Here is a 13,640-nt window from a genome sequence, read left to right on the forward strand (position 1 = left end):
TTTTAATAGCATTTGAATTAATTCTTCTTTATAAAAATGTATCTTTTAGGTCGTCCTGGACCTCCAGTGGGACCTATTAAATTTGAATCCATTTTGGCTGATAAAATGACAATATCATGGCTTCCTCCATTAGATGATGGTGGTTCTAAGATTACAAACTATGTTATAGAGAAAAAAGAAGCAAATAGGAGGACATGGGTACCCGTAACTAATGAGCCTAAGGAATGCTTATTCACTATTCCCAAGCTGATGGAAGGCCATGAGTATGTGTTCCGCATTATGGCACAAAACAAATATGGTATTGGAGAACCTTTGGATAGTGAACCAGAAACAGCACGAAATCTTTTCAGTAAGTAGGAATATGCTTTCAAATTATATCAGTTGTGTTCGTACACTGGTATGTGTACAACGTCTGTTAAATACCACTACTATTTTTCTCTCTTCACGTAAGTAAATTTTCTAGAATAGCTTGAAGAATTTTAGCATTAGTAGTTAGTTCTTAAAAGCACATGTAGTACTTAAACATACTTTTCTCCCTCCTTGTTAAATATTAAAATACAATCTCAAGCTTTTTTAAGGTTTAAATATAAAAATAAGGGTTTATCTGATAAGATTCAAGTAATCCTGTTGTATCTGAGACATAATTGGCCTTATAGGTCAGAAAGAGTCCATTTCCTGCCTTCAGTTTTGAAAGAGAAATTAGGCAGAGTGGCTCTGATGTAGGAGGAATGTTAGGCTGGCAAGAGAAAATCATTCTTAAAACATCCAAGTTTAGGCTGGGCACTGAAATGAGGTACGGATCCAGGAAGGCAAGAAAAACTCATTTTTGACAATTGTTATTTGAAGGAAAGATACTTTATGTTTCACAGAAATATATATACCTGAATAGGGATGGGAAGGAGTCTCATGCAGATAGGTAACTACCTAATGCAACTGTGACCATGTGAGTGCATAGCTCTGTTTTGTACTCTAGCTATCTCCATCTTCCTTTAGCTTTTTTTTTTTTTACAAGCTATGTGTGAATTTTTTCCCACAGCTGTTCCTGGACCTTGTGACAAGCCAACAGTTAGCAGTATAACACGTGACTCAATGACTGTAAACTGGGAAGAACCAGAACATGATGGTGGCTCTCCTATTACTGGTTACTGGTTGGAGCGCAAAGAGACTACCGGAAAGAGATGGACCAGGGTTAACCGTGATCCTATCAAACCTATGACACTGGGGGTTTCATACAAAGTTACAGGTCTTATTGAAGGCTCCGAGTATCAGTTCCGTGTTTCAGCTATCAATGCAGCTGGTGTTGGTCCACCAAGCATGCCATCTGATCCAGCAATTGCTAGAGATCCTATTGGTGAATACTTTAGATTCCTATTTTTTAATTTGAAAATACTCAAGTAAGAACATAGAATATATTGTTATGCTGTAATGGTATGATGATATTTTTCAGCCCCACCTGGCCCTCCTATTCCAAAAGTTACTGATTGGACAAAGTCTTCAGTAGATTTGGAGTGGACTCCACCACTAAAGGATGGTGGTTCTAGGGTCACTGGCTACATTGTTGAGTATAAAGAGGAAGGAAAGGAAGAATGGGAACGGGTAGGTGGAAAACTATTACAGAATCTGTGCTTCTTCTCTCTCTATGTCTGTCAAAATAAATCCCTCCAGAAAATATATTTTTTACAAATTTTCGCTATGCAAGTTATTTTCTGAAAATTCATATTTTTGCACCATAATTATCTTCATATGTTTAAAATATAAGACCAAATGTAAAAGTCAGTAATTGCCCCTCCACAACATCAAGCTCACTTTGCAGTTTCCTAAACTTAGAATTTTTAAATTTCATTTTAAAGATGTGAGAAAATATGTAGGTAATTTGTGATAAAAGAACAGAATACAGGACCAAGTTAGAACTGGCACAAAAGTAAGTCTCACCGGTATCAGACTGTGCCAAATCATTTGCAACTACTATGTCCCTACATTTTCCTATTTTTTTCAGTAATACATTACTGATTTTTTTTTAATAATGTGTTGCTGAAAATTTTTTTTCAATAATGCATTACTGAAAATTTAACTGATGCATACCTTGGCTATTTTTTATATCTCTATAAACATTTGGGTGCATTTTAAGTAATATCTAAATTTCCTGCACTGTTTCCAGGTAAACAGGCTTCATATTGGGGTTTAAACAGAACAAAGAATTCCTTTTTTTTGCCACTCTCACTTATATGAGTTTATTTGTCCAATAACACATGTAATTCTTCTGAGACCACAGACTATTGTAATTGCTGTAACATCTTTGTCTGTTAGAATTATCAAAAAGGTGAATCAGAATAGCTTGTATGTCTGTGTCCTGTATTTCTTTACACAGATTCTGAAGAATTCTATGTGAGCAAAATCCATGCATGCTTAAGACTGTCGTGTGCTTGTAAATCTGAAACAACATCTGATTTAAGATTTGTTTCAAACATCACAAAGAAATTGATGATACCTTGATGTTAGCTAATGTTATATTTTTTTCCAGGTAAAAGATAAAGAAATTAGAGGAACCAAGTTTGTTGTGACAGGATTGAAAGAAGGATGTTTTTACAAATTTAGAGTTAGAGCAGTGAATGCTGCTGGCATCGGAGAGCCTGGAGAAGTTACAGACATTATTGAAATGAAGGACAGAATTGGTATTTATCATTTACATTTACATTTTAGTACTTCTAAGTCAAAGTGAGGAAAAAAAAATTCATTGAATTTTTTTGTTCATCTCCCACAGTGGCTCCTGATATTAATTTGGATGCAAGCGTCAGGGACAGAATTGTTGTTCATGCTGGAGGAGTAATTCGAATCATAGCATATGTCTCAGGAAAACCAGCTCCAACAGTGACTTGGAGCAGGGATGACCAAGCTTTACCAGAAGAAGCCAGAATTGAAGAAACAGCTATTAGTTCTTCTTTGGTCATCAAGAATTGCAAAAGGAGCCATCAGGGTATATACACTCTTCTTGCTAAAAATGCCGGTGGTGAGCGGAAGAAGACTATTATTGTTGATGTGCTAGGTAAACAGCAACTTCCTTCAGTCCTATTCATAAGTAAAATTTTATAACATTCAGCATGTATACTTAAATACTCCATTTTTTCTTTGCTTTCAGACGTTCCAGGCCCAGTTGGAATGCCATTCCTTACTGAGAACCTAACCAATGACTCCTGTAAATTGACATGGTTTGCTCCAGAAGATGATGGTGGTTCTCCTATTACCAACTATATAATTGAAAAACGTGAATCTGACCATAGAGCTTGGACTCCAGTAAGCTGCACAGTTACAAGACAGAATGCTACTGTTCAGGGGCTCACTGAAGGGAAAGCCTACTTTTTCCGAATTGCAGCTGAGAATATAATCGGCATGGGTCCATTCACAGAGACAACAAAAGAGATTGTCATTAGAGATCCAATAAGTAAGTATATTTTTGGGTTTGGATTACTGTCATATGAGATGAATATGCAGAAAAATGCATTTACCGTATTTTTTTGTTTATTCACAGCTGTTCCTGACCGTCCAGAAGACCTGGAAGTAAAAGCAGTTACCAAGAACTCTGTTACATTAACTTGGAACCCTCCAAAATATAATGGAGGCTCGGATATCACCATGTACGTTCTAGAGAGCCGTCTCATTGGAAAAGAGAAATTCCACAAAGTTACAAAGGAGAAAATGCTTGATAGGAAATATACTGTAGAAGGCTTGAAAGAGGGTGACACCTATGAGTATCGTGTGAGTGCTTGCAATATTGTGGGGCAAGGCAAGCCATCATTTTGCACAAAACCAATCACATGCAAGGATGAAATTGGTATGTATCTTTTTCATATTTCTTTTGAAAACAGTGATTACATTTACTGGTTCCTTACTTTTTCTTATTAATATTGCTGACATTTGTGGGCATGGTGTTTTTTAATATCACCTTTCAGCTCCTCCATCGCTTGACCTTGACTTTAGAGACAAGCTTATTGTTCGGGTTGGAGAAGCTTTCAGCCTGACTGGACGTTACTCAGGCAAGCCTGCACCAAAGGTTACTTGGCTAAAGGATGATATTGTTGTGAAAGAAGATGACCGTACAAAGATCAAGACAACTCCTACAACTCTTTGCTTGGGGATACTAAAATCTGTCCGTGAAGACTCAGGCAAATATTGTGTTACTGTAGAGAACAGCACAGGATCAAGAAAAGGATTTTGTCAAGTTAATGTTGTTGGTAGGTTTTACTGAACAACAGTATTGTATGTGATTTTTAGTAGTGATTAGAATTCATTGAATTCTATAAATGTAAATATTAAAATGTGTTCTTTATTACGATAATTTGATTTACTGCATTCTCATTTATACTGAAATACTATTTATTAATTTTGAGTACCTAGTTAACTCTGGCTTAGTTTATTCAGCATGAATAATGTAATGACTCTACATGCATTTAGAGAATGTCAACACTATAGAAAATGTCAATCACCAAATACCTTATAAGCATCATGGAATTAAGTCCAGTGAGTCAAACACGTATTAAAGAGGAATAGTCTTGAGGTCTTGATTCCTTATTAAAACTGTGATGCCAAGTTTCTAATTTCATAATATATTTACTGTATTGACACTGTTTAATCTGTCATTATGTGAAGTTCATATAAAAGCATGGGTATGCTTTTTTTTTTCTTAAACAGATCGCCCATCACCTCCAGTAGGCCCAGTTATATTTGATGAAGTTCATAAAGATCATATGGTAGTTTCCTGGAAACCTCCATTAGATGATGGAGGCAGTGAAATTACAAATTACATTATTGAGAAGAAGGATGCACACAGAGACCTGTGGATGCCAGTTACATCTGCCACAGTTAAAACAACATGCAAAATTCCTAAGCTGCTTGAAGGAAGAGAATATCAAATTCGAATTTATGCTGAAAATCTTTATGGCATAAGTGATCCTCTCATCTCTGATGAGATGAAAGCCAAGGACCGTTTCCGTATGTTATTCATTTGCTATCTTACTTTGATACTTTAATCTTTACTCTGTTTGTAGTGCTCATAAACTCCTTTTTATTTTCCCCAGGTGTTCCTGATGCACCTGAGCAACCAATCATTAAGGATGTTACCAAAGACTCTGCAGTAGTGGTTTGGAACAAACCGTACGATGGAGGCAAGCCAATAACAAACTATATTGTAGAAAAGAAGGAAACAATGGCTACAAGATGGGTCAGAGTTACCAAAGACCCGATTTTCCCCAGTACTCAGTTCAAAGTACCTGACCTCCTTGAAGGCTGTCAATATGAATTCCGTGTTTCAGCAGAAAATGAAATTGGTGTTGGTGATCCTAGTCCACCATCAAAGCCAATTTTCGCTAGAGATCCAATCGGTAAAGTATTAAATTTCATTTCTAATTGAAATTTTAATGCACTCTTCATTTCAGTTAGAACATCATTTTAATAGTTTCATTTTTTTCCCATTTCTTTCTTTTTTTGCTTTTTTAACAGCAAAACCAAGTCCACCTGTTAATCCAGAAGCAGTAGATAAAACTAAAAATTCAGTTGATTTATCTTGGCAACCACCACGCCATGATGGTAATGGCAAGATAATTGGCTACCTTGTTGAGTATCAGAAAGTTGGAGATGAAGAATGGAAAAAGGCCAATCTTACAGCAGATTCTTGCCCTGAAACAAAATACAAAGTCACTGGCCTTACTGAGGGTTTGACCTATAAGTTCAGGGTCAAGGCAGTCAATGCAGCAGGTGAATCGGAACCAGCCTATGTTCCTGATCCCGTAGAAGTAAAGGACAGGCTTGGTGAGTTTAATAAAATCAGATGAGTTTACCTAAGAAGAGAATTTTTTTCTCATTTTCTAAAAACATATCATTTTGATTCCAGAACCTCCTGAGCTGATACTTGATGCTAATATGGCCCGAGAACAGCATGTAAAAGCTGGAGATACCCTGAGACTTAGTGCTGTTATTAAAGGTGTTCCATTCCCAAAAGTTTCTTGGAAGAAAGAAGATCATGAGGTGTCACCCAAAGCTGATATTGAGGTTACAGGAGTTGGCAGTAAGCTTGAAATTCGTAACACTGTCCATGAAGATGGTGGACTTTACTCCCTGACAGTTGAAAATCCAGCTGGTTCAAAGACTGTTTCAGTAAAAGTTGTTGTCTTAGGTAATCTTTTTGATGTTCCTTTTATACTGTATGTTTTTATTCTATAATTAGAAATTAAGAAATAAAAGAATGTCTAGAAAATATCAATAAACTGATTTATAAGAAATACACAATAGAAAACGGACTAAAAATTACATGAAATATATTAATTTCTCTTGAACTTTACTAAGTTTTGTAAAAAATGCTTTGGTTATCAAATAAGTAACAGATTCAATTTTTGTCCATATTAGATAAGCCCGGTCCACCCAGAAATCTGCAAATCAGTGAAGTTAGAAGCGATTCTTGCTATCTCACTTGGATGGAACCAGAAGACGATGGTGGCTCTGTCATTACCAACTATGTGGTGGAAAGGAAAGATGTAGCTTCTGCACAGTGGGTAGCCATCTCATCATCCTCCAAGAAACGCAGTCACATGGCGAAATATCTGGTGGAAGGCACTCAGTATCTCTTCCGAGTTGCAGCTGAAAATCAGTTTGGTAGAGGTCCATATGTGGAAACACTCAAGCCTATTAAAGCTATAGATCCACTGCGTAAGTGTTTTTCAGTTATATGATTTGTTTTGTTCATATTATTCTTGGTAATTTTTGAGATTATCTTGTTGGTACTAATGTGAACACGGTACACTGCTACCATAGACTGGCCATCCTAGTAATCATTTTGGTTTTGTATTTTAAAAGATCCTCCAGGGCCACCAAAGAATCTGCACCATGTAGATGTTGACAAGACTGAAGTTTCCCTTGTTTGGAATCGACCAGATCGTGATGGTGGTGCTGAGATAACTGGATATTTGGTGGAATATCAAGAAGATGGTGCAGATGAGTGGACAAAGTTCCAGACAGTCCCTATGCTAGACTGTGTTGTTACAGGCCTACAAAAAGGAAAAATATACAAATTCCGTGTGAAAGCTCAGAATATTGTTGGTCTTAGCCTTCCAGATACAACTATACCAATAGAGTGTCAAGAAAAACTAGGTAATTTTTAGTTTTTCATGTTGTTTTACTGATTCTGTCTCTCTTTAAACATTTCCCCTGAAAAGGTAATTTCTATTTTTCTCTAATTTCAGTACCTCCATCCGTGGAACTAGATGTGAAATTAATTGAAGGTCTTGTTGTTAAAGCTGGCACCACAGTGAGACTTCCTGCAATTATGAGAGGTGTGCCAGTTCCCACTGCAAAATGGGTTACTGATGGCCTTGAAATTAAAACAGACGGCAGACACAAGATTGAGACTGACAATTATTCAACTGTACTTACCATCAAAGACTGTATAAGAAAAGATACAGGAGAATATCTACTCACAGTATCTAATGCAGCTGGCAGCAAAACTGTTTCTCTACATCTTACAGTTTTGGATGTTCCTGGCCCACCAACTGGTCCTATTAATATTCTTGAAGTAACACCAGAACATATGGTTATTTCTTGGCGCCCTCCTAAAGATGATGGTGGGAGTCCTATAATAAATTATATTGTTGAGAAGCGTCAATCAAAGAAAGAAACTTGGGGAGTGGTTAGCTCTGGAACAAGTCACACAAAAATTAAGATTCCACGACTGCAGAAAGGCTGTGAATATATTTTCCGTGTTCGGGCAGAAAATAAGATAGGCATTGGTGCACCCCTTGATTCAGAACCAACAGTTGCTAAACATATGTTTGATCCACCATCCCCACCTGGTAAACCAACTGTTCATGATATTACAGAAAATGCTGCAACAGTGTCTTGGACCCTACCAAAATCTGATGGTGGAACTCCAATAACTGGTTATATACTTGAACGTCGGGAAGCATCTGGTAAATGGGTGCGTGTCAATAAGACACCAATACTTGATATGAAATACAGAGTCACTGGTCTTTTTGAAGGCAACACATATGAATTCAGAGTTTTTGCAGAAAACATGGTGGGCTTAAGCAAACCATCTCCGAGCTCTGATCCAATAAAAGCATCACGTCCTATCACTCCTCCTGGGCCACCTATAAATCCAAAATTAAAAGACAAAACCAAAGAAACAGCTGATCTTGTGTGGACAAAGCCCCTCAAAGACGGTGGCAGCCCAATTCTGGGATACATTGTGGAATGTCAGAAAACTGGAACTACACAGTGGAATAGGATTAATAAGGATGAACTCATTAGACAGTGTGCTTTCAGAGTACCTGGCTTAATAGAAGGAAATGAATATAAATTCCGAATAAAAGCTGTCAACATTGTGGGAGAGGGAGAACCAAGAGAACTGGCAGAAACTGTACTTGCAAAGGATATTCTTTCTCCTCCAGAAGTAAGCCTAGATGTGACCTGTCGAGACTTAATTACTGTCCGAGTAGGCCAAACAATCCATATTACTGGTAAAGTAAAAGGCAGGCCAGATCCTGACATAACATGGTCTAAAGATGGCAAAGTACTAGTCCAAGAAAAGCGTGTTGAAATAGTCCATGATCTACCTAATGTTGAACTACAAGTGAAAGAAGCCAAAAGATCTGATCATGGCAAATATATAATAGCAGCTAAGAACAGCTGTGGACATGCTCAAGCTTTTGCTGTTGTTAATGTACTTGACAGACCTGGACCATGTCAGAACCTGAAAATAAGCTATGTCACAAAAGATTCTTGTATGATCGCTTGGGAGAGTCCAGTGGATAATGGCGGCTCTGAAATTACAAATTACATAGTAGAGTACCGTCAACCAAACCAGAGGGGATGGTCAATTGTCTCCTCTGATATCACTAAACGATTAATAAAGGCAAATCTTATAGAGAACCGTGAATACTTCTTCAGAGTTTGTGCAGAAAACAAAATAGGTCCAGGTCCTTGCATTGAGACCAAGACTCCCATCCTTGCCATCAATCCTATTGACAAGCCTGGAGAGCCAGAAAATCTTCACATTGCGGAGAAAGGAAAGACATTTGTATATCTGAAATGGAGAAGGCCAGATTATGATGGTGGAAGTCCCAATTTAAGTTATCATGTTGAGAGAAAACTGAAAGATTCAGATGAATGGGAAAGGGTTCACAAAGGCAGCATTAAGGAAACACACTACATGGTAGATAAATGTGTTGAAAATAAGATTTACCAATTCCGAGTTCAAACCAAGAATGAGGCAGGTGAAAGTGACTGGGTAAGAACAGCTGAAGTTGTTGTGAAGGAAGATCTGCAGAAACCAGTGCTAGAGTTGAAGTTAAGTGGGGTGCTAACTGTGAAAGCAGGTGACACAATTAGAATTGAGGCTGGAGTCAGAGGAAAACCACAGCCTGAAGTTGTATGGACAAAAGACAAAGATGCTATAGATCTAACCAGGTCTCCAAGGGTCAGTATTGAAACAACTTCTGACACATCTAAGTTTGTTCTCACAAAATCAAGGCGTAGTGATGGTGGGAAATACGTGATTACTGCAACAAACACAGCTGGTAGTTTCGTAGCATACGCTACTGTTATTGTCTTGGATAAACCAGGTCCTGTAAGAAACTTGAAAGTCACTGACATTTCAAGTGATAGATGTACTGTTACTTGGGACCCTCCAGAAGATGATGGTGGATGTGAAATACAGAACTACATCCTGGAAAAATGTGAAAGTAAGCGTATGGTTTGGTCTACATACTCTTCCTCTGTCCTAACAAACTATGCAAATGTGACACGCCTCATTGAAGGTAATGAATATATATTCAGAGTTCGTGCAGAGAATAAAATGGGCACTGGTCCACCAACAGAAACACAACCAATTATTGCAAAAACAAAATATGATAGACCTGGACGCCCCGACCCTCCAGATGTCACAAGAGTTAGCAAAGAAGAGATGACTGTAGTTTGGAATCCACCAGAATATGATGGTGGCAAATCAATTACAGGATACATTTTAGAGAAGAAAGAGAAACGATCACTAAGATGGGTTCCTGTTACTAAGACTGCAATCCCAGAGAGACGCAAGAAGGTTACTAATCTCATCCCTGGTCATGAATATCAGTTCCGCGTCAGCGCCGAAAATGAAGTCGGACTTGGAGAACCAAGCTTGCCATCAAGACCTGTAGTAGCAAAAGACCCAATAGGTATCATACCACTGTGTTCTTCTATATTTTGTTTTAACATAACAGATTGCTAAATTGCACAACTGTGTTCTTATCTGTAATTTTTATTGTCTTTCAGAACCACCTGGTCCTCCCACAAACTTGAGAGTAGTTGATAGCACAAAGAGTTCCATAACCCTTGGCTGGGGAAAACCAGTGTATGATGGTGGTGCTCCAATTATTGGATATGTTGTGGAAATTAGACCAAAAGTTGAGGGTGCTGATCCTGAAGCAGGATGGAAACGATGCAATGTTGCTGCCCAAGTTATTCATACAGAATTTACAGCCACCAGCCTGGATGAGAACCAATTATATGAGTTCAGAGTTTCTGCCCAAAACCAGGTTGGCCTTGGCCGACCAGCTGAACTGAAAGAAGCTGTGTCTCCCAAAGAAATACTTGGTGAGTTTTTCCATCCTCTTTATGAGTATTTACATGCAATCTTTATTTGCTCTGGTTTTATTTTATTTCATGTGCTAAACTTTGCATTTTATTTCTTTAATTTTGTCTTTCAGAACCTCCTGAGATTGAGTTGGATGCAAGCATGAGAAAGTTAGTCACAGTCAGGGCAGGATGCCCTATTAGACTTTTTGCCATTGTTAGGGGTCGCCCAGCACCTAAAGTCACCTGGAGGAGAATGGGTATTGATAATGTTATCAGAAAAGGACAAGTTGATCTGGTTGACACTATGGCCTTCTGTGTCATCCCTGATTCAACACGTGATGACTCAGGCAAATATTCATTGACACTTGTTAATGCAGCTGGAGAAAAGGCTGTATTTGTGAACGTCAGAGTCCTGGGTAAGTAAGGAGAGAAATACCTCTAGACAATTTTTAAACTATATTGAATGTTCATTGCAGGAATTTTTATGACCCCCAGGTGCAACAGTTTTTGAGCACAACTGTATCAGCTAACACTAACTCCCCCTGTGTAGGAAGCTGTTAGTCTCCCTTTTAATTTTAACTTTTTTTAAATTATTACTTTTTAACTAAGACTAGCATAAATTGAAATTTCTTTATAGATACTCCTGGACCTGTGTCGGACTTCAAGGTTTCAGACGTCACCAAGATGTCATGCCATCTTTCATGGGCACCTCCAGAGAATGATGGTGGTAGCCCAGTGACTCATTACATCCTGCAGAAACGTGAGGCTGACAGGAAGACCTGGGGAACAGTCACCGCAGAACTAAAGAAAACTAGTTTCCAAATAGCTAACCTTGTACCTGGAAATGAATATTTCTTTAGAGTAACAGCAGTAAATGAATACGGGTCAGGTGTTCCAAGTGACATACCAAAACCAGTTCTAGCAACAGATCCCCTAAGTAAGTACGCCTTTATGCACATTTTATGTTTTTTCTCTAATTTTAATAAGATTTTGCATTTTTTGAAAGTTGGTGTTTCTAAATTGGACAATGTTACTAACTACTCAATGATAAACATAAACATTTCTGTGTCAGTTTCTTTCAAATAATACAATCTATGAATATAGTACCTTTGTAATTATTATGAATTTTGCTCTTTTCCATATTGTCCTTGTTGAGTTAGCATGGATAGCATCCAATAATTCAACAAGTATTCAATAGTCAGAAAATCTTGCAAATTCAATGTTTAACATGTTTCTTTTTTTTTTTACCCTGAAAGGTGAACCTGATCCACCAAGAAAGCTTGAAGTTACTGAAATTACGAAGAATAGTGCTACTTTAGGCTGGCTGCCACCACTGCGTGATGGAGGCTCTAAAGTTGATGGGTACATCGTTAGCTACAAAGAAGATGACCAACCAGCAGATCGCTGGACAGAATATTCAGTTGTTAAAGATCTCTCCATTGTTGTAGCTGGTCTGAAAGAGGGAAAGAAGTACAAGTTTAGAGTGGCAGCTAGAAATGCTGTAGGAGTAAGTTTGCCAAGAGAAGCTGAAGGAGTATTTGAAATTAAAGAACAACTCAGTAAGTAACAATTTAAATACTACCTATGTTGCAATATTCTGCTTTAATAATGAAATGAGCAAGAATTGTAGTTCTTTGAGTGAGTCCCAGAAAGACGTAGGCTTTATGAAGTCATCTGGAGGATTATGGTTAACTGTATTGAATATTTTGACAGGTCAGAAAGGATGAGTTGACCACTAATTCAGAATTATTAAAGAATTTTGCAGGTATGGTTTCAGTTGGAACCAGAAGATAGGAACTAAGGAGAAATAATAAATACCTTCAATGAACTTAAAAGGAAAGGGAAAAAGAGTCAGAGTGGTAGTTTGAGAGATAAATGGGGCCAAAAGTGGGAGCTGTTTTAAGATAAGAGAAAACAAGTTGTTTACATTGTAGAGTTGGTTGAGAATGTGAAGCAAAAGGCAGGGAGGACAAGTTGGCCTAATTAAGGTGGTAAGGTCCGTGAGGCACAGGAAGACACGGGGGTAAGGGGCAGATGAGAAGAACCTTCTTCTTTTGTGACATGGAAAGAGGAAGAGAGAGGTACAGGAGCAAAAGAGAATGAAAACTAGCCAATGGCAGGAAGAAAAGTACACCAAACATACTGCCAGGTTTCTTTTGGAAGAAATTTGAAAGATTTTGTGCAAAAGAAGAAGTAGAAGGGCCTCTACTTGAAAAATAATTCAAGGTTATAAAAAGATTGACTGTGGAAATGGGCTTAGTTCAGCGAGAACTTCAGTCTTTCTTTTCTCCTCCTTCATGTTTGTCTTGTAGAAAGTCAGCAATAAGTGAGCAACAACGAGTTCCAGATATAATGAGGAATTATGTGTCATGCATTAATAGTGCACAAGTCTCTAAATAAACATGTGAGAAGGCAATCCAAACTTAAAAATATTCTCTTATAAACTGTACAAGAATGGAAAAGTAAGACTGGAATAGATATCGCCCACTGCAAAATCTCTAGTTGCCCATTAGTGGAACGTAAATTAAAAATTCTCAAGTCATTCCTACTGATAATTCCACTTGAGAGACAAGCAGAGAACTTTCACATGAAAACATAAGAAAAAGTAAGTTAATATGTCACAGAAGTTGAATTTATATGTCTGTGTGTGATTTTTTTTTCCAGTCCCACCTAAGATCCTGATGCCTGATCATGTTCACATTAAAGCTGGAAAGAAACTGAGAATTGAAGCTCATGTATATGGGAAGCCTCAGCCAGTCTGTAAATGGTTGAAAGGAGATCAAGATGTACTTACATCCAGTCGCCTTGCTGTGCATAAAGCAGAAAAGTCTTCTGTTCTTATCATTAAGGATGTGACTAGAAAAGATTCTGATTTTTACACTCTTACTGCAGAAAATAGCTCTGGTACTGATAGTCAGAAAATCAGAGTGATAGTCATGGGTATGTTCCATTTGATTATTTTTAAACCCAGCTTTATACAAAACTAGCTTTAGTATATTCCAGTGGCTGCTATTTTCTTTCATCCCCTTTTTCTTAATATACTT

General features: G+C 37.7%; 1 protein-coding gene across 1 annotated transcript in view; it reads left to right on the plus strand.

Annotated features, from left to right (window-relative positions):
* LOC142414557 (titin-like) overlaps positions 1-13,640 on the plus strand; it is a 243,793-nt gene that overhangs the window by 177,864 nt on the left and 52,289 nt on the right. The window contains exons 250-269 of the mRNA XM_075511917.1: positions 50-349; positions 1,037-1,351; positions 1,448-1,596; positions 2,522-2,672; positions 2,762-3,043; positions 3,137-3,439; positions 3,527-3,829; positions 3,948-4,229; positions 4,687-4,986; positions 5,073-5,375; positions 5,494-5,802; positions 5,885-6,166; positions 6,397-6,696; positions 6,844-7,137; positions 7,230-10,196; positions 10,294-10,614; positions 10,728-11,012; positions 11,234-11,533; positions 11,853-12,155; positions 13,261-13,536. Of these exons, the coding sequence (XP_075368032.1) occupies positions 50-349; positions 1,037-1,351; positions 1,448-1,596; positions 2,522-2,672; positions 2,762-3,043; positions 3,137-3,439; positions 3,527-3,829; positions 3,948-4,229; positions 4,687-4,986; positions 5,073-5,375; positions 5,494-5,802; positions 5,885-6,166; positions 6,397-6,696; positions 6,844-7,137; positions 7,230-10,196; positions 10,294-10,614; positions 10,728-11,012; positions 11,234-11,533; positions 11,853-12,155; positions 13,261-13,536 (8,325 nt within the window). The remainder of the gene's footprint in view (positions 1-49; positions 350-1,036; positions 1,352-1,447; positions 1,597-2,521; positions 2,673-2,761; positions 3,044-3,136; positions 3,440-3,526; positions 3,830-3,947; positions 4,230-4,686; positions 4,987-5,072; positions 5,376-5,493; positions 5,803-5,884; positions 6,167-6,396; positions 6,697-6,843; positions 7,138-7,229; positions 10,197-10,293; positions 10,615-10,727; positions 11,013-11,233; positions 11,534-11,852; positions 12,156-13,260; positions 13,537-13,640) is intronic.

Source organism: Mycteria americana, chromosome 9 (genome assembly GCF_035582795.1).
Source record: "Mycteria americana isolate JAX WOST 10 ecotype Jacksonville Zoo and Gardens chromosome 9, USCA_MyAme_1.0, whole genome shotgun sequence".
Lineage (NCBI taxonomy): Eukaryota > Metazoa > Chordata > Aves > Ciconiiformes > Ciconiidae > Mycteria > Mycteria americana.